The sequence below is a fragment of the Rana temporaria genome, chromosome 4 (assembly GCF_905171775.1).
Source record: "Rana temporaria chromosome 4, aRanTem1.1, whole genome shotgun sequence".
Lineage (NCBI taxonomy): Eukaryota > Metazoa > Chordata > Amphibia > Anura > Ranidae > Rana > Rana temporaria.
The window spans coordinates 198,373,556-198,395,590 of record NC_053492.1 but is presented as its reverse complement, the minus strand read 5'-3'; the positions used below and the strand labels follow the sequence as shown (position 1 = coordinate 198,395,590).

At 39.8% G+C, this 22,035-nt stretch overlaps 1 protein-coding gene across 1 annotated transcript in view; it reads left to right on the top strand.

Annotated features, from left to right (window-relative positions):
- Positions 1-16,904, top strand: part of LOC120935686 (mucin-17-like) — a 47,908-nt gene extending 31,004 nt beyond the window's left edge. The window contains exon 5 of the mRNA XM_040347740.1: positions 67-16,904. Within this exon, the coding sequence (XP_040203674.1) occupies positions 67-16,904 (16,838 nt within the window). The remainder of the gene's footprint in view (positions 1-66) is intronic.
- The last annotated feature ends 5,131 nt before the right edge of the window (positions 16,905-22,035 follow it).

The window sequence follows — 22,035 nt, the reverse complement described above, 5'->3', positions numbered from 1 at the left end:
TTAATCAACATGTTAAACCACAGTGAACTTACATCTTTTAAAATACTGCCATTTTCCTTTTTACAGAATCCAGTGCACTTCCTACATCTGCTTTGGAAACGTCCAAAACATCTGCCATTCCTGGATATAAATCAACCAATCACAATATATCTACAAAACCACTGACTACATCACCTCTATTCTCATCAGAACCCAGCATTTCTCTATCACAGTCTACTAAGGCTCCTAATTTATCTGCTGTTTTATCAACATCAGAAACCAGGACAGTTTCTTTACCAAAAACTGAACAGTCTACTGAATTGAATTTCAGTCCATCTGAGAATACCTCACATGAAACATTTACTTCTTCACCTCTAATATCACTAAAAGCAACAATAACTGAAACAAAGAGTTCCAAAATTATTTCAGCTTCAGAAGCAACGAGCAGATCTGAACAGGTATCCTCTGAATATGAAACCAGTTTTGGCTTTACATCTACAGAACAAATTACTACATCATCCACATTTCTGTCAGAACCCAGCGTATCTATATCTTCATCTACTGAGGACTCCAGTGCATCTGCTATTGTTTCCACATTAGAACCTAGCCCAGCTCCAATCAATACCTCAGAGAGCACCAGTGCATCTGCTTCCTCATCTACTGAGAAAATCACTACTTATGAGTCATCATCAAAATTTCAAACATTTACTGATACAACCATCAATGAATCATCTGCCTTTTCATATATAACATCACCTGAGGCAACACTTAAAGAAACATCAGGTACAAATATGATTTCAGCTTCAGAGGCAACAAGCAGATCTGACCTGTCATCCTCTGAATATGATCCACAAGAAACAGTGAAGCAAGAATCCAGTACAAATAGGACTTCAGCTGCAGAAACAGCAAGTGGACCTGAGCTGTCAACCTCTGAATTTGAAACCATCTTTAATTTTACATCTACAGAACCACTGACTACATCCTCTTTAATTACATCAGAACCTCTATCTCCATCTACAGAGCCATCAAGCTCAGCCACTCTTCTTTTTACAGCAAATCCCAGCACAGTTGCCAAATATACCTCAGAATTTTCCAGCACATTTGCTTCCACATCCACTGAAGAAAGTAATACTCATGAGTCATCATCCAAAATGCTCACATCTATATTCACGGAAACTTCTGAAAGTGAAAGTGACCCTGTTTCACCAACAACTGAACAATCTACTGAATTACATTCTTTACTATCTGAGACTACTTCAAATGAACCATCTGCTTCTTCAAGTCTAACATCACCAAAGGCAACAATAAGGGAAACATCGCATACAAATATGATTTCATCTTCAGAGGCAACAAGTAGAACTGAGCTGTCAACCTCTGAATATGAAACACCCTTTGACTCTACATCATCTACATTTACATCAGAACCCAGCATTTCTCTAATCTCCTCTACAGAGCCATCCAATTCAGCCACTCTTCTTTTTACAACAGAGCCCAGCAAAGCTGCCAAACATACTTCAGAATTTTCCAGCACAGTTACTTCAACATCTACTGAAGAAATTAATACTCATGAGTCATCATCCAAAATGCTCACATCTATATTCACGGAAACAATTGCTCAAAATGTAAGTGACTATGCTTCCCCAACAACTGAACAATCTACTAAATTACATTCTTTACTATCTGAAACTACTTCAAATGAACCATCTGCTTCTTCAAGTCTAACATCATCAAAGGCAACAATAAGGGAAATATCACATACAAATATGATTTCATCTTCAGAGGCAACAAGTAGAACTGAGCTGTCAACCTCCGAAAATGAAACACTCGTTGACTCTACATCTACAGAAGCACTGACTACATCATCTACATTTACATCAGAACCCAGCATTTCTCTAAGCTCCTCTACAGAGCTATCCAATTCAGCCTCTCTTCTTTTTACAACAGAGCCAAGCACAGCTGCCAAACATACTTCAGAATTTTCCAGCACAGTTACTTCAACATCTACTGAAGAAAGTAATACTCTTGAGTCATCATCCAAAATGCTCACATCCATATTCACTGAAACTTCTGAAAGTGAAAGTAACCCTGCTTCCCCAACAACTGAACAATCTACTGAATTACATTCTTTCCTATCTGAGACTACTTCAAATGAGCCATCTGCTTCTTCAAGTCTAACATCACCAAAGGCAACAATAAGGGAAACATTGCATACAAATATGATTTCATCTTCAGAGGCAACAAGTAGAACTGAGCTGTCAACCTCTGAATATGAAACACCCTTTGACTCTACATCTGCAGAACCACTAACTACATCCTCTTTATTTACATCAGAACCCAGCATGTCTCTAATCTCATCTACAGAGCAATCCAATTCAGCCTCTCTTCTTTTTACAACAGAGCCCAGCACAGCTGCCAAACATACTTCAGAATTTTCCAGCACAGTTACTTCAACATCTACTGAAGAAAGTAATACTCATGAGTCATCATCCAAAATGCTCACATCTATATTCACTGAAACTTCTGAAAGTGAAAGTGACCCTGCTTCCACAACAACTGAACAATCTACTGAATTATATTCTTTCCTATCTGAGACTACTTTAAATGAGCCATCTGCTTCTTCAAGTCTAACATCACCAAAGGCAACAATAAGGGAAACATTGCATACAAATATGATTTCATCTTTAGAGGCAACAAGTAGAACTGAGCTGTCAACTTCTGAATATGAAACACCCTTTGACTCTATAACTACAGAACCACTGACTACATTATCTACATTTACATCAGAACCCAGCATTTCTCGAATCTCCTCTACAGAGCCATCCAATTCAGCCTCTCTTCTTTTTACAACAGAGCCCAGCACAGCTGCCAAACATACTTCAGAATTTTCCAGCACAGTTACTTCAACATCTACTGAAGAAAGTAATACTCTTGAGTCATCATCCAAAATGCTTACATCTATATTCATTGAAACTTCTGAAAGTGAAAGTGCTTCTGCATCTCCAACAACTGAACAATCTACTGAATTACATTCTTTCCTATCTGAGACTACTTTAAATGAGCCATCTGCTTCTTCAAGTCTAACATCACCAAAGGCAACAATAAGGGAAACATTGCATACAAATATGATTTCATCTTCAGAGGCAACAAGTAGAACTGAGCTGTCAACCTCTGAATATGAAACACCTTTTGACTCTACATCTGCAGAACCACTAACTGCATCCTCTTTATTTACATCAGAACCCAGCATTTCTCCAATCTCATCTACAGAGCAATCCAATTCAGCCTCTCTGCTTTTTACAACAGAGCCCAGCACAGCTGCCAAACGTACTTCAGAATTTTCCAGCACAGTTACTTCAACATCTACTGAAGAAAGTAATACTCTTGAGTCATCATCCAAAATGCTCACATCTATATTCACGGAAACAATTGCTCAAAGTGTAAGTGACTTTGCTTCCCCAACAACTGAACAATCAACTGAATCACATTCTTTCCTATATGAGACTACTTCAAATGAACCATCTGCTTCTTCAAGTCTAACATCACCAAAGGCAACAATAAGGGAAACATTGCATACAAATATGATTTCATCTTCAGAGGCAACAAGTAGAACTGAGCTGTCAACCTCCGAAAATGAAACACCCTTTGACTCTACATCTGCAGAAGCACTGACTACATCATCTACATTTACATCAGAACCCAGCATTTCTCTAATCTCGTCTACAGAGCCATCAAATTCAGCCACTCTTCTTTTTACAACAGAGCCCAGCACAGCTGTCAAACACACTTCAGAATTTTCCAGCACAGTTACTTCAACATCTACTGAAGAAAGTAATACTCATGTGTCATCATCCAAAATGCTTACATCTATATTCACTGAAACTTCTGAAAGTGAAAGTGCTTCTGCATCTCCAACAACTGAACAATCTACCGAATTACATTCTTTCCTATCTGAGACTACTTTAAATGAACCATCTGCTTCTTCACTTCTAACATCACCAAAGGCAACAATAGGGGAAACATTGCATACAAATATGATTTCATCTTCAGAGGCAACAAGTAGAACTGAGCTGTCAACCTCTGAATATGAAACACCTTTTGACTCTACATCTGCAGAACCACTAACTGCATCCTCTTTATTTACATCAGAACCCAGCATTTCTCTAATCTCATCTACAGAGCAATCCAATTCAGCCTATCTTCTTTTTACAACAGAGCCCAGCACAGCTGCCAAACATACTTCAGAATTTTCCAGCACAGTTACTTCAACATCTACTAAAGAAATTAATACTCATGAGTCATCATCCAAAATGCTCACATCCATATTCACTGAAACTTCTGAACGTGAAAGTGACCCTGCTTCCACAACAACTGAACAATCTACTGAATTACATTCTTTCCTATCTGAGACTACTTTAAATCAACCATCTGCTTCTTCAAGTCTAACATCACCAAAGGCAACAATAAGGGAAACATTGCATACAAATATGATTTCATCTTCAGAGGCAACAAGTAGAACTAAGCTGTCAACCTCCGAAAATGGAACACCCTTTGACTCTACATCTACAGAAGCAATGACCACATCATCTACATTTACATCAGAACCCAGCATTTCTCTAATCTCGTCTACAGAGCCATCCAATTCAGCCTCTCTTCTTTTTACAACAGAACCCAGCACAGCTGCCAAACATACTTCAGAATTTTCCAGCACAGTTACTTCAACATCTACTGAAGAAAGTAATACTCTTGAGTCATCATCCAAAATGCTCACATCTATATTCACTGAAACTTCTGAAAGTGAAAGTGCTTCTGCAATTCCAACAACTGAACAATCTACCGAATTACATTCTTTCCTATCTGAGACTACTTTAAATGAACCATCTGCTTCTTCACTTCTAACATCACCAAAGGCAACAATAAGGGAAACATTGCATACAAATATGATTTCATCTTCAGAGGCAACAAGTAGAACTGAGCTGTCAACCTCTGAATATGAAACACCCTTTGACTCTACATCTGCAGAACCACTAACTGCATCCTCTTTATTTACATCAGAACCCAGCATTTCTCCAATCTCATCTACAGAGCAATCCAATTCAGCCTCTCTTCTTTTTACAACAGAGCCCAGCACAGCTACCAAACATACTTCAGAATTTTCCAGCACAGTTGCTTCAACATCTACTGAAGAAAGTAATACTCTTGAGTCATCATCCAAAATGCTCACATCTATATTCACTGAAACTTCTGAAAGTGAAAGTGCTTCTGCATCTCCAACAACTGAACAATCTACTGAATTACATTCTTTCCTATCTGAGACTACTTTAAATCAACCATCTGCTTCTTCACTTCTAACATCACCAAAGGCAACAATAGGGGAAACATTGCATACAAATATGATTTCATCTTCAGAGGCAACAAGTAGAACTGAGCTGTCAACCTCTGAATATGAAACACCTTTTGACTCTACATCTGCAGAACCACTAACTGCATCCTCTTTATTTACATCAGAACCCAGCATGTCTCTAATCTCATCTTCAGAGCAATCCAATTCAGCCTCTCTTCTTTTTACAACAGAGCCCAGCACAGCTGCCAAACATACTTCAGAATTTTCCAGCACAGTTACTTCAACATCTACTGAAGAAAGTAATACTCATGAGTCATCATCCAAAATGCTCACATCTATATTCACGGAAACAATTGCTCAAAGTTTAAGTGACCTTGCTTCCCCAACAACTGAACAATCTACTGAATTACATTCTTTACTATCTGAGACTACTTCAAATGAACCATCTGCTTCTTCAAGTCTAACATCACCAAAGGCAACAATAAGGGAAACATCGCATACAAATATGATTTCATCTTCAGAGGCAACAAGTAGAACTGAGCTGTCAACCTCTGAATATGAAACACCCTTTGACGCTGCATCTGCAGAACCACTAACTACATCCTCTTTATTTACATCAGAACCCAGCATTTCTCCAATCTCATCTACAGAGCAATCCAATTCAGCCACTCTTCTTTTTACAACAGAGCCCAGCACAGCTGCCAAACATACTTCAGAATTTTCCAGCACAGTTACATCAACATCTACTGAAGAAAGTAATACTCTTGAGTCATCATCCAAAATGCTCACATCTATATTCACTGAAACTTCTGAAAGTGAAAGTGCTTCTGCATCTCCAACAACTGAACAATCTACTGAATTACATTCTTTCCTCTCTGAGACTACTTTAAATCAACCATCTGCTTCTTCACTTCTAACATCACCAAAGGCAACAATAAGGGAAACGTTGCATACAAATATGATTTCATCTTCAGAGGCAACAAGTAGAACTGAGCTGTCAACCTCCGAAAATGGAACACCCTTTGACTCTACATCTACAGAAGCAATGACCACATCATCTACATTTACATCAGAACCCAGCATTTCTCTAATCTCGTCTACAGAGCCATCCAATTCCGCCTCTCTTCTTTTTACAACAGAACCCAGCACAGCTGCCAAACATACTTCAGAATTTTCCAGCACAGTTACTTCAACATCTACTGAAGAAAGTAATACTCTTGAGTCATCATCCAAAATGCTCACATCTATATTCACTGAAACTTCTGAAAGTGAAAATGCTTCTGCAACTCCAACAACTGAACAATCTACCGAATTACATTCTTTCCTATCTGAGACTACTTTAAATGAACCATCTGCTTCTTCACTTCTAACATCACCAAAGGCAACAATAAGGGAAACATCGCATACAAATATGATTTCATCTTCAGAGGCAACAAGTAGAACTGAGCTGTCAACCTCTGAATATGAAACACCTTTTGACTCTACATCTGCAGAACCACTAACTGCATCCTCTTTATTTACATCAGAACCCAGCATTTCTCCAATCTCATCTACAGAGCAATCCAATTCAGCCTCTCTTCTTTTTACAACAGAGCCCAGCACAGCTGCCAAACATACTTCAGAATTTTCCAGCACAGTTACTTCAACATCTACTGAAGAAAGTAATACTCATGAGTCATCATCCAAAATGCTCACATCTATATTCACGGAAACAATTGCTCAAAGTTTAAGTGACCTTGCTTCCCCAACAACTGAACAATCTACTGAATTACATTCTTTCCTATCTGAGACTACTTCAAATGAACCATCTGCTTCTTCAAGTCTAACATCACCAAAGGCAACAATAAGGGAAACATTGCATACAAATATGATTTCATCTTCAGAGGCAACAAGTAGAACTGAGCTGTCAACCTCTGAATATGAAACACCCTTTGACGCTGCATCTGCAGAACCACTAACTACATCCTCTTTATTTACATCAGAACCCAGCATTTCTCCAATCTCATCTACAGAGCAATCCAATTCAGCCACTCTTCTTTTTACAACAGAGCCCAGCACAGCTGCCAAACATACTTCAGAATTTTCCAGCACAGTTACTTCAACATCTACTGAAGAAATTAATACTCTTGAGTCATCATCCAAAATGCTCACATCTATATTCACGGAAACAATTGCTCAAAGTGTAAGTGACTTTGCTTCCCCAACAACTGAACAATCAACTGAATCACATTCTTTCCTATATGAGACTACTTCAAATGAACCATCTGCTTCTTCAAGTCTAACATCACCAAAGGCAACAATAAGGGAAACATCGCATACAAATATGATTTCATCTTCAGAGGCAACAAGTAGAACTGAGCTGTCAACCTCCGAAAATGAAACACCCTTTGACTTTACATCTACAGAGGCACTGACTACATCATCTACATTTACATCAGAACCCAGCATTTCTCTAATCTCGTCTACAGAGCCATCAAATTCAGCCACTCTTCTTTTTACAACAGAGCCCAGCACAGCTGTCAAACACACTTCAGAATTTTCCAGCACAGTTACTTCAACATCTACTGAAGAAAGTAATACTCATGGGTCATCATCCAAAATGCTTACATCTATATTCACTGAAACTTCTGAAAGTGAAAGTGCTTCTGCATCTCCAACAACTGAACAATCTACCGAATTACATTCTTTCCTATCTGAGACTACTTTAAATGAACCATCTGCTTCTTCACTTCTAACATCACCAAAGGCAACAATAGGGGAAACATTGCATACAAATATGATTTCATCTTCAGAGGCAACAAGTAGAACTGAGCTGTCAACCTCTGAATATGAAACACCTTTTGACTCTACATCTGCAGAACCACTAACTGCATCCTCTTTATTTACATCAGATCCTAGCATGTCTCTAATCTCATCTACAGAGCAATACAATTCAGCCTCTCTTCTTTTTACAACAGAGCCCAGCACAGCTGCCAAACATACTTCAGAATTTTCCAGCACAGTTATTTCAACATCTACTAAAGAAATTAATACTCATGAGTCATCATCCAAAATGCTCACATCCATATTCACTGAAACTTCTGAAAGTGAAAGTGACCCTGCTTCCACAACAACTGAACAATCTACTGAATTACATTCTTTCCTATCTGAGACTACTTCAAATGAGCCATCTGCTTCTTCAAGTCTAACATCACCAAAGGCAACAATAAGGGAAACATTGCATACAAATATGATTTCATCTTCAGAGGCAACAAGTAGAACTGAGCTGTCAACCTCTGAATATGAAACACCCTTTGACTCTACATCTGCAGAACCACTGACTACATCATCTACATTTGCATCAGAACCCAGCATTTCTCCAATCTCGTCTACAGAGCCATCCAATTCAGCCTCTCTTCTTTTTACAACAGAGCCCAGCACAGCTGCCAAACATACTTCAGAATTTTCCAGCACAGTTACTTCAACATCTACTGAAGAAAGTAATACTCTTGAGTCATCATCCAAAATGCTCACATCTATATTCACTGAAACTTCTGAAAGTGAAAGTGCTTCTGCATCTCCAACAACTGAACAATCTACTGAATTACATTCTTTCCTATCTGAGACTACTTTAAATCAACCATCTGCTTCTTCACTTCTAACATCACCAAAGGCAACAATAGGGGAAACATTGCATACAAATATGATTTCATCTTCAGAGGCAACAAGTAGAACTGAGCTGTCAACCTCTGAATATGAAACACCTTTTGACTCTACATCTGCAGAACCACTAACTGCATCCTCTTTATTTACATCAGAACCCAGCATGTCTCTAATCTCATCTTCAGAGCAATCCAATTCAGCCTCTCTTCTTTTTACAACAGAGCCCAGCACAGCTGCCAAACATACTTCAGAATTTTCCAGCACAGTTACTTCAACATCTACTGAAGAAAGTAATACTCTTGAGTCATCATCCAAAATGCTCACATCTATATTCACGGAAACAATTGCTCAAAGTGTAAGTGACTTTGCTTCCCCAACAACTGAACAATCAACTGAATCACATTCTTTCCTATATGAGACTACTTCAAATGAACCATCTGCTTCTTCAAGTCTAACATCACCAAAGGCAACAATAAGGGAAACATTGCATACAAATATGATTTCATCTTCAGAGGCAACAAGTAGAACTGAGCTGTCAACCTCCGAAAATGAAACACCCTTTGACTCTACATCTGCAGAAGCACTGACTACATCATCTACATTTACATCAGAACCCAGCATTTCTCTAATCTCGTCTACAGAGCCATCAAATTCAGCCACTCTTCTTTTTACAACAGAGCCCAGCACAGCTGTCAAACACACTTCAGAATTTTCCAGCACAGTTACTTCAACATCTACTGAAGAAAGTAATACTCATGTGTCATCATCCAAAATGCTTACATCTATATTCACTGAAACTTCTGAAAGTGACCCTGCTTCTGCATCTCCAACAACTGAACAATCTACCGAATTACATTCTTTCCTATCTGAGACTACTTTAAATGAACCATCTGCTTCTTCACTTCTAACATCACCAAAGGCAACAATAGGGGAAACATTGCATACAAATATGATTTCATCTTCAGAGGCAACAAGTAGAACTGAGCTGTCAACCTCTGAATATGAAACACCTTTTGACTCTACATCTGCAGAACCACTAACTGCATCCTCTTTATTTACATCAGAACCCAGCATTTCTCTAATCTCATCTACAGAGCAATCCAATTCAGCCTCTCTTCTTTTTACAACAGAGCCCAGCACAGCTGCCAAACATACTTCAGAATTTTCCAGCACAGTTACTTCAACATCTACTAAAGAAATTAATACTCATGAGTCATCATCCAAAATGCTCACATCCATATTCACTGAAACTCCTGAACGTGAAAGTGACCCTGCTTCCACAACAACTGAACAATCTACTGAATTACATTCTTTCCTATCTGAGACTACTTTAAATCAACCATCTGCTTCTTCAAGTCTAACATCACCAAAGGCAACAATAAGGGAAACATCGCATACAAATATGATTTCATCTTCAGAGGCAACAAGTAGAACTAAGCTGTCAACCTCCGAAAATGGAACACCCTTTGACTCTACATCTACAGAAGCAATGACCACATCATCTACATTTACATCAGAACCCAGCATTTCTCTAATCTCGTCTACAGAGCCATCCAATTCAGCCTCTCTTCTTTTTACAACAGAACCCAGCACAGCTGCCAAACATACTTCAGAATTTTCCAGCACAGTTACTTCAACATCTACTGAAGAAAGTAATACTCTTGAGTCATCATCCAAAATGCTCACATCTATATTCACTGAAACTTCTGAAAGTGAAAGTGCTTCTGCAATTCCAACAACTGAACAATCTACTGAATTACATTCTTTCCTATCTGAGACTACTTTAAATGAACCATCTGCTTCTTCACTTCTAACATCACCAAAGGCAACAATAAGGGAAACATCGCATACAAATATGATTTCATCTTCAGAGGCAACAAGTAGAACTGAGCTGTCAACCTCTGAATATGAAACACCCTTTGACTCTACATCTGCAGAACCACTAACTGCATCCTCTTTATTTACATCAGAACCCAGCATTTCTCCAATCTCATCTACAGAGCAATCCAATTCAGCCTCTCTTCTTTTTACAACAGAGCCCAGCACAGCTACCAAACATACTTCAGAATTTTCCAGCACAGTTGCTTCAACATCTACTGAAGAAATTAATACTCTTGAGTCATCATCCAAAATGCTCACATCTATATTCACTGAAACTTCTGAAAGTGAAAGTGCTTCTGCATCTCCAACAACTGAACAATCTACTGAATTACATTCTTTCCTATCTGAGACTACTTTAAATCAACCATCTGCTTCTTCACTTCTAACATCACCAAAGGCAACAATAGGGGAAACATTGCATACAAATATGATTTCATCTTCAGAGGCAACAAGTAGAACTGAGCTGTCAACCTCTGAATATGAAACACCTTTTGACTCTACATCTGCAGAACCACTAACTGCATCCTCTTTATTTACATCAGAACCCATCATGTCTCTAATCTCATCTTCAGAGCAATCCAATTCAGCCTCTCTTCTTTTTACAACAGAGCCCAGCACAGCTGCCAAACATACTTCAGAATTTTCCAGCACAGTTACTTCAACATCTACTGAAGAAAGTAATACTCATGAGTCATCATCCAAAATGCTCACATCTATATTCACGGAAACAATTGCTCAAAGTTTAAGTGACCTTGCTTCCCCAACAACTGAACAATCTACTGAATTACATTCTTTACTATCTGAGACTACTTCAAATGAACCATCTGCTTCTTCAAGTCTAACATCACCAAAGGCAACAATAAGGGAAACATCGCATACAAATATGATTTCATCTTCAGAGGCAACAAGTAGAACTGAGCTGTCAACCTCTGAATATGAAACACCCTTTGACGCTGCATCTGCAGAACCACTAACTACATCCTCTTTATTTACATCAGAACCCAGCATTTCTCCAATCACATCTACAGAGCAATCCAATTCAGCCACTCTTCTTTTTACAACAGAGCCCAGCACAGCTGCCAAACATACTTCAGAATTTTCCAGCACAGTTACTTCAACATCTACTGAAGAAAGTAATACTCTTGAGTCATCATCCAAAATGCTCACATCTATATTCACTGAAACTTCTGAAAGTGAAAGTGCTTCTGCATCTCCAACAACTGAACAATCTACTGAATTACATTCTTTCCTCTCTGAGACTACTTTAAATCAACCATCTGCTTCTTCACTTCTAACATCACCAAAGGCAACAATAAGGGAAACGTTGCATACAAATATGATTTCATCTTCAGAGGCAACAAGTAGAACTGAGCTGTCAACCTCTGAAAATGGAACACCCTTTGACTCTACATCTACAGAAGCAATGACCACATCATCTACATTTACATCAGAACCCAGCATTTCTCTAATCTCGTCTACAGAGCCATCCAATTCCGCCTCTCTTCTTTTTACAACAGAACCCAGCACAGCTGCCAAACATACTTCAGAATTTTCCAGCACAGTTACTTCAACATCTACTGAAGAAAGTAATACTCTTGAGTCATCATCCAAAATGCTCACATCTATATTCACTGAAACTTCTGAAAGTGAAAATGCTTCTGCAACTCCAACAACTGAACAATCTACCGAATTACATTCTTTCCTATCTGAGTCTACTTTAAATGAACCATCTGCTTCTTCACTTCTAACATCACCAAAGGCAACAATAAGGGAAACATCGCATACAAATATGATTTCATCTTCAGAGGCAACAAGTAGAACTGAGCTGTCAACCTCTGAATATGAAACACCTTTTGACTCTACATCTGCAGAACCACTAACTGCATCCTCTTTATTTACATCAGAACCCAGCATTTCTCCAATCTCATCTACAGAGCAATCCAATTCAGCCTCTCCTCTTTTTACAACAGAGCCCAGCACAGCTGCCAAACATACTTCAGAATTTTCCAGCACAGTTACTTCAACATCTACTGAAGAAAGTAATACTCATGAGTCATCATCCAAAATGCTCACATCTATATTCACGGAAACAATTGCTCAAAGTTTAAGTGACCTTGCTTCCCCAACAACTGAACAATCTACTGAATTACATTCTTTCCTATCTGAGACTACTTCAAATGAACCATCTGCTTCTTCAAGTCTAACATCACCAAAGGCAACAATAAGGGAAACATCGCATACAAATATGATTTCATCTTCAGAGGCAACAAGTAGAACTGAGCTGTCAACCTCTGAATATGAAACACCCTTTGACACTGCATCTGCAGAACCACTAACTACATCCTCTTTATTTACATCAGAACCCAGCATTTCTCCAATCTCATCTACAGAGCAATCCAATTCAGCCACTCTTCTTTTTACAACAGAGCCCAGCACAGCTGCCAAACATACTTCAGAATTTTCCAGCACAGTTACTTCAACATCTACTGAAGAAATTAATACTCTTGAGTCATCATCCAAAATGCTCACATCTATATTCACGGAAACAATTGCTCAAAGTGTAAGTGACTTTGCTTCCCCAACAACTGAACAATCAACTGAATCACATTCTTTCCTATATGAGACTACTTCAAATGAACCATCTGCTTCTTCAAGTCTAACATCACCAAAGGCAACAATAAGGGAAACATCGCATACAAATATGATTTCATCTTCAGAGGCAACAAGTAGAACTGAGCTGTCAACCTCCGAAAATGAAACACCCTTTGACTTTACATCTACAGAGGCACTGACTACATCATCTACATTTACATCAGAACCCAGCATTTCTCTAATCTCGTCTACAGAGCCATCAAATTCAGCCACTCTTCTTTTTACAACAGAGCCCAGCACAGCTGTCAAACACACTTCAGAATTTTCCAGCACAGTTACTTCAACATCTACTGAAGAAAGTAATACTCATGGGTCATCATCCAAAATGCTTACATCTATATTCACTGAAACTTCTGAAAGTGAAAGTGCTTCTGCATCTCCAACAACTGAACAATCTACCGAATTACATTCTTTCCTATCTGAGACTACTTTAAATGAACCATCTGCTTCTTCACTTCTAACATCACCAAAGGCAACAATAGGGGAAACATTGCATACAAATATGATTTCATCTTCAGAGGCAACAAGTAGAACTGAGCTGTCAACCTCTGAATATGAAACACCTTTTGACTCTACATCTGCAGAACCACTAACTGCATCCTCTTTATTTACATCAGAACCCAGCATGTCTCTAATCTCATCTACAGAGCAATCCAATTCAGCCTCTCTTCTTTTTACAACAGAGCCCAGCACAGCTGCCAAACATACTTCAGAATTTTCCAGCACAGTTACTTCAACATCTACTAAAGAAATTAATACTCATGAGTCATCATCCAAAATGCTCACATCCATATTCACTGAAACTTCTGAAAGTGAAAGTGACCCTGCTTCCACAACAACTGAACAATCTACTGAATTACATTCTTTCCTATCTGAGACTACTTCAAATGAGCCATCTGCTTCTTCAAGTCTAACATCACCAAAGGCAACAATAAGGGAAACATTGCATACAAATATGATTTCATCTTCAGAGGCAACAAGTAGAACTGAGCTGTCAACCTCTGAATATGAAACACCCTTTGACTCTACATCTGCAGAACCACTGACTACATCATCTACATTTGCATCAGAACCCAGCATTTCTCCAATCTCGTCTACAGAGCCTTCCAATTCAGCCTCTCTTCTTTTTACAATAGAGCCCAGCACAGCTGCCAAACATACTTCAGATTTTTCCAGCACAGTTACTTCAACATCTACTGAAGAAAGTAATACTCTTGAGTCATCATCCAAAATGCTCACATCTATATTCACTGAAACTTCTGAAAGTGAAAGTGCTTCTGCATCTCCAACAACTGAACAATCTACTGAATTACATTCTTTCCTATCTGAGACTACTTTAAATCAACCATCTGCTTCTTCACTTCTAACATCACCAAATGCAACAATAAGGGAAACATTGCATACAAATATGATTTTATCTTCAGAGGCAACAAGTAGAACTGAGCTGTCAACCTCCGAAAATGGAACACCCTTTGACTCTACATCTACAGAAGCAATGACCACATCATCTACATTTACATCAGAACCCAGCATTTCTCTAATCTCGTCTACAGAGCCATCCAATTCAGCCTCTCTTCTTTTTACAACAGAACCCAGCACAGCTGCCAAACATACTTCAGAATTTTCCAGCACAGTTACTTCAACATCTACTGAAGAAAGTAATACTCTTGAGTCATCATCCAAAATGCTCACATCTATATTCACTGAAACTTCTGAAAGTGAAAGTGTTTCTGCAACAACTGAACAATCTACCGAATTACATTCTTTCCTATCTGAGACTACTTTAAATGAACCATCTGCTTCTTCACATCTAACATCACTAAAGGCAACAATAAGGGAAACATTGCATACAAAAACGATTTCATCTTCAGAAACGACAAGCCAGTCATCTCTTTTAACTTCAGAAACCAGTACTTCTGAAACTTTAACCTCAGACTCATTTAGTACAATCAGTGATTTTTCAATGACAGAAACCAACATACTTCCTAAACCTACAGAGCAAAGCTTTAGTAATTCTGTTTCCACATCCGATAAAACGAATACGACTTCCGAGTTATCTTCAAAAATGAAAACAAGTTCAAACTCTATTACAAATTCTGAAGATCAAAGTACCTCTGTTTACCGAACATCTAAAAAATCTTCTTTGGTGGATTCTAACACCTCTCAAAGCACACCTGTTCATTCACCTATTTCTTCAATTGTTACAGTACCACAGACAACAGAAGTGGAAACACCACAAGCTATGGAATTCTCTACTTCAAAAATAATAGACACCCCTACTCTAGCCACCTCTGAACATGTATTTAGCTTTACTACTACTGTAAATCAGACTATGCCATTTGCATTTACTACAGACACTTCTGAAGCTTTGTCTACAGAATCATCTAGTAAAACTGATATGTTTTCCAGGACAGAAACCAGCACACATCCTACATCTACTTTACAAGTCTCTGGTATCAAAACATCTGCATCCACTACAGTAACTAATATGTCTGCATCGTCGACATTCACCGTCAAAACTACTGAAATTGAAAGCACCCCTGCTTTTCCAGCCACAAAACAGTCTACAGAGTTTATTATATCTTCAACTAGCTTACTTCAACCTTCTGCTTCTTCAGCCAACACATTGCCAAAGGCAACAAATATGAAAACACCAGTGGCATATTCAAGAGAAACAGATAGCTATACACTTTCAACCTCTGAACATAGAGTAACATCTGATTTTACATCTGATAAACTACCAACAATGTCTTCATTTACCTCAGAAATTGTCAATTCTGAATCTTTATCTACAAAATTACCCAATACAAATGGTCTTTTTTCAGCTACGGAGTCTAGCTCATCTTCTACTTCAAAAATTCTCAGTATGTTTGTTTCCACACCAGCTACAAATGATTTCATCACTAAAACGGCTAAAATTGAGAGCCCCCCTGCTACCCCAACAACTGGACAGTCTAATGTGTCATTTTTTAGCATGCCTGAAACCACATCATACCAGCCAAAAAACATGGAAACATCATCTGCAGTCTCAACGGCTGAACACTCTACCTCTTTGGCGTCTAGTTCCCATAAAACCACATCACTTAAACATTTTACTTCTTCAACCATGACTTCTCTAAAGCCGTCAGATAAGGAAGCATTGAGTGTTAATGATTTTTCAACTTCACAAATCCCTAGCAGCTCAACACAATCACAATTAAAAGGTTCCTCAGCACCTATCCCTAATGCAACTACTACATCTAAAGCTTCTACCACATTTACTGAAAATAATGGTGTATCTACATCAGCTAGCTCAGAGACAACATCATCTTTGTTTTATGTCCCATCATCCAGCACTGTTTTGAATTCAACAGCATTTCTCAGTGATTCATCTTCATCATCGTCACAAACAGGTACATTTTTCTTTTAATGTAAATAAATCTAAAATAAATTATGACCTATTTTTTCATCTTCCAGAATGTGATCTAGTCAGCTTGCTTCTCTCAAAAATCCTCCACATTTTTACTATTAATATTAATTTTTTCTTTGCTTTTGCTGGAAAGTATTACCCTTTTTATGCAGGTTATATTTTCTCAGTTTGAGTAAGTAATTTTTATTCAGTTTGAATATGACCATGTTTAGTTCTTAATATTAGTCTTAAGTCTCATAAAATTAGGTTGAAATGAGATACGCCTATGAAGTTCCACTCTTAATAAACTGCAGCAGTTGTGGTCTGAAGGAAAACTTTCTTTGTTGTCCTGCCTGCCATGGCACATTTTACAATATATTTTTTTGTGTACCTACTTCCCTGATGGATATATATAGCTTTTTGCATATAATAGTTACTGTATATGCTGCTCTGAAATAGGTGATGTGTTTTTATTCCATGCTTATGGGTATTTTTAGGCATTTGCATCAAAAATAAAAATATGATTTAATAGTAACTTCTCAATTGAAAGCCTCATAGGTTTCCTTGCTCTTTTCTAGACACATATTTAGTCTTGTGGCTATAATATTAGATATTATAGTAATAATTTAATATATAATAATATATTAATTTATAATATACAGCATATATATATTTATATACACAGTATCTCACAAAAGTGAGTACACCCCTCACATTTTTGTAAATATTTTATTATATCTTTTCATGTGACACCACTGAAGAAATGACACTTTGCTACAATGTAAAGTAGTGAGTGTACAGTTTGTATAACAGTGTAAATTTGCTGTCCCCTCAAAATAACTCAACACACACTCTCGTGAACTCCATGCCCAAGAGGGTTAAGGCAATGCTGGAAAATAATGGTGGCCACACTATATATTGTCACTTTGATCCCAATATGGACATTTTCACTGTGTGTTGAGTTATTTTGAGGGGACAGAAAATGTACACTGTTATACTAGCTGTACACTCACTACTTTACATTGTAATTTCTTCGGTGTTGTCACATGAAAAGATATAATAACATATTTACAAAAATGTGAGGGGTGTATGTGAAAATATGTTTGATATACTGTGTATATATATATATATATATATATATATATATATATATATATATTGTAAGGTTGGGGGTTGTTAGCTCAAGTGGGATATGCGATTTTTAAGCGATTCACTCCAGCCAGGAACTATGTTTAAGGGCATGGTAGCCCATTTTTATTAAAAAGGCAAAAAATTAAGTCCAAACAAACGTTTTCCCACGCAGGGGTTCTTCTCCATGGAATACACAACAGAAAAATGCTAGCGCACCTGTCTCTCTGTAGCAGTACTTCTGCTCGTTGTCCTGGTCACCCAGACCAGCAGACTCCTCAACACAGACCGCTTCCCTTCAGCGTCTACAGCTCTGCCTCTTGCAGTCACCGTTCTGGCTGTCTCCTACAGCCTCTCTGATTCCTGGAGACCTCCTGTCTCTTCCAGGAGCTGTCTCCAACTGGGAGCCATGAGGTCTTCCCACACACTCATTATAAAGGGCTGTGCTCACCTGAGCACACACACCCTGCTGGTAATGAACAAAGCCTGGATTACCAAAACCTGGAGAAAGCTGCAAAAGCAGTCTTCTCCAGTCCACAGCTATGTTCTGTAGTTTTGCACATCTCAAGTGTGCATACCCTGGGTCCATTTTACCATCACAGTAGCTCCTACTGTTACATACCTCCCCCCCTTGTTTTGAACCCGTAGGGGGCGGAACACACAAGCCTGAATCCTTGATTGGGCCTACGCAGCGAACAGCTGGCGCAAAGGTGCCCCAATCTTTTTTTCGGGTGCGTTTCCAGGCACGCCCTATCCTGGATCGGAACGGGGTCCTACCATTCTGTATCCCCAGCCTACTCCCTCTGTCCTTGGGGTTCCTGAACTCATGTTTCTTTTCTGGTGGCCCCCTGCCTTTCCTGCTACTTTTGGGTGTACCAACTTTTGCCAGCTCACACTTTTCCATATCCCAATGTTTGTTCCTCTCCATACTATATTTTAGAGTGTCTCCGGGTACCCCAACTTGTACCTCTTTGTAGGTGAGAGACAAAATATCTGCTTTTGCTGTGTCCGTATCTGGCCCTTCCTTCTTAGTTGTAACGGGTGAGGCAGTATCCGCGCCATTTACAAAACACTGCTCAGCCGCACCTCGGACCACATTAGCAGACATTTCCATCACCGCATCAGGCGGAGAGACCTCTGATGTCTCCAGCAGCCCCCCAGAGTGCCTTCCGTACTGAACTGTATGCGGAAGCACCCTCACAGGAAACTGGGAGATCACCTGCCACACTATCAGAAAGCACTGTACTAACCAGTTCCACTGGTGACTAATTTTAACCGGCACAGGTTGCACTACCTGGCTCCATCCATTGGTACCACGCAGTACCACCACCTCTGACTGTAATGGAGGCACCCAGGTATACAAGGACTGTGCTTTCACCAGTTCAAGCAAATCCACTAGCATATCTGTAATTTCTACACACTCCACATCAATATGCCAAACATTTTTGGGGACCTTAACCTTATTAGAGACATGGAGGGGCTCATTCACTGCAGCTTGGGGGTCCGAGACCTTTAAAGGGGCATCCACCTCACTGGAGGTAGCCACCACAGCCGGATGCTCCCCTGGAACACTGTCCAAATTTAGCATCACTTGTTTCCCCATGTACACTGCATGCTTCATTCTGTCAGTTTCATCACCAACATCCTCATATGACTGCGGCCTCGTCCTAGTCTCCCTCTGAAGGACATCCTGACTATCTCGCCACTCTGAGGTTTTTAAGTCATGTGACACCTTGCTAAGTTTTGGGCTTTTTCCCTCCAACCATTTTTTACCAGGATCCTTCTCAGATCCTAGAAGTTCCTCAAACCTCAGGAAACCTTCCCCAGAATTACCCTCCTGAACCTCTAGGGGGCCTACTTCTGCTATACCTTTTTCCTCTTCTGTGTCAAACCCATCATTCCCTGTCTCGCTACAATTTTCAGGGTTTTCTACAACCAGATCAACTTGACCAAGACCATCATGTCTACCATTATTTTTGATGTCACCCATGGCAACCATACCATCAAAAATCGCCAACATGCTACATTTTTCATCATGGTCAGAAACATCAATGCATTTGTCATATTTAATTTCACCCATGTTCCGCAGGGCAGTGTCTGGAGAGGAACTGCACCCAACGGAGTGGTTGTCTCCGGCAGCTTCAGTACACGCAAACTCCACTGGCATGAGATCCTCTGCCAGCAACTGTCCCGACCGCTGAACATCACATAACACAACATTTGGATCTTTGACTACAATCAGTTCACTTATTGCTGTGCCCTCTGGCACTTCCACCAACATCAGCTCATTTGGCACGGCACCATCCATTACCACATCATTAGAACCTTTGTGGATCACAGACATGACCTCTTCTGTGCGTTCGCCGTTACTTGGCGCTTCCATCTTGTGAGCAACATCATCTGCAGCAGCAAATGCACCATTGCATACAAGTTGCTCAGCAGGTCCTTCATCTGGCACTGCAGAAATCATGTCTGCTCCACTCTTACCAACAGAGGCCTTTTCCAACAAAGCCAACAGGCTTTTTGTCCATCTGTCCCAATCTGTTATCTCTGCGCTACCAGAGGGACAGAGTGGCTCAGCAACAGACACATTGCAAACATCACTTTTGTGTAAACCAGACTGTGGTAATAAATTTTTAACCATTGCAGGCTGCAATACCACACTCTCACCTGCTGGTGGCGCTTCATTAAATGCATGAAGACCTTCACACCTGTCATTGCCAGACAGCATTAAGACACTTCCATCATGAGTGTTTTCAAACATATCAGTTTTAGCATTTAACATTTCATTATTACTATGTTCAGGTACCGTCTTATCCTTCAGAATGGCACCATAGCTGTCCCAGGCAACCTCCGGCTCCAAAACGCAGAGCTCCCTGGGGGTTTCTAGGGACACCTCTGTGGCCTTCATCACGGTTGCTAGGGGAGATAGCACATCTTTAACTGTATTCATATCAACATTTATATCTCTAGTGAGGTGCACTAGCCCATTAGCAGCTGGGCCATCAACTTTAGACAACACAATATTATCAGCTTTACCCATCACACTGTCACATTCAAGTTTACCACTTGCCTCCCCACTGAACAGGGCACTGCAGCGAGGCAAGTCCTTTTCCACACAGACAGTGGATCTCCCATTTGGGGTCACTGCAACTCCAGTGTGCACATTCACATAGTCAATCTTTTCCATGCATTTACCAGCAACAGTCTTACCGATCACTGTAACAGGGGCTGCCATGTTCATTTGAGTACGTTGTCTTTCACTGGCCAACTCTCCCTGGTGGCCATGGGATGAAACTGCAGAAGCCACTGCTGACTCCTTAGCACCCCCTGCAGGCACAACAGGTACTTCCGCACTGTTGCCAGAGGTGATTGCAAACATGCTTGCACAAGGACCTGGGCTTGCAGACAAAGACTTCTGCCCAGTAGCCATATCTCCAGCCAAGTTCCATAATCTGGGACAAGAAAAAATTCCATGCCCAAGCTGACCACATTCCAGGCATGGTACATTTTTGCACATTTCTTTAGTGGGACGCCTTCCCACATCTCCACTATAGCTCCTCCTTCCGGTTGACATCCGATCTTTCGTTGCCAAGGGAGATGGCACTCTTCCAGCTGTACTTTGCTGACTCTCCCAAACGCAGCGACTTTGCGATCCTTGAAACATTGTTGCTTTCAACTTGCCACGATCCTTTGTCGGCAATTCGTTTCTCACGTGGTTTGCAGACTTGATATCTCCACCGTTGCTACGGGCAACCACATACCTCTCGAACTTTGTATGCGACTTTTGGACACTCCTGGCACTCAAATTAGGTTTTCCAAACATTGTCGCAGACCTTTGTTTGGCCATGTCACCTTGTCTTGGAGACTGAGACAAAGGGCACTTGGAGACAACATGCCCCCACTCACTGCACCGCAAACAGCGCTCTTGCTTCATAGCCTTAGCAGGGCTTCCCCAACTGCATCCTCTTTCAACCTTAGGACTTTGCACATTAACAGCTGGCCTGCTTGTACTAGCGTTACC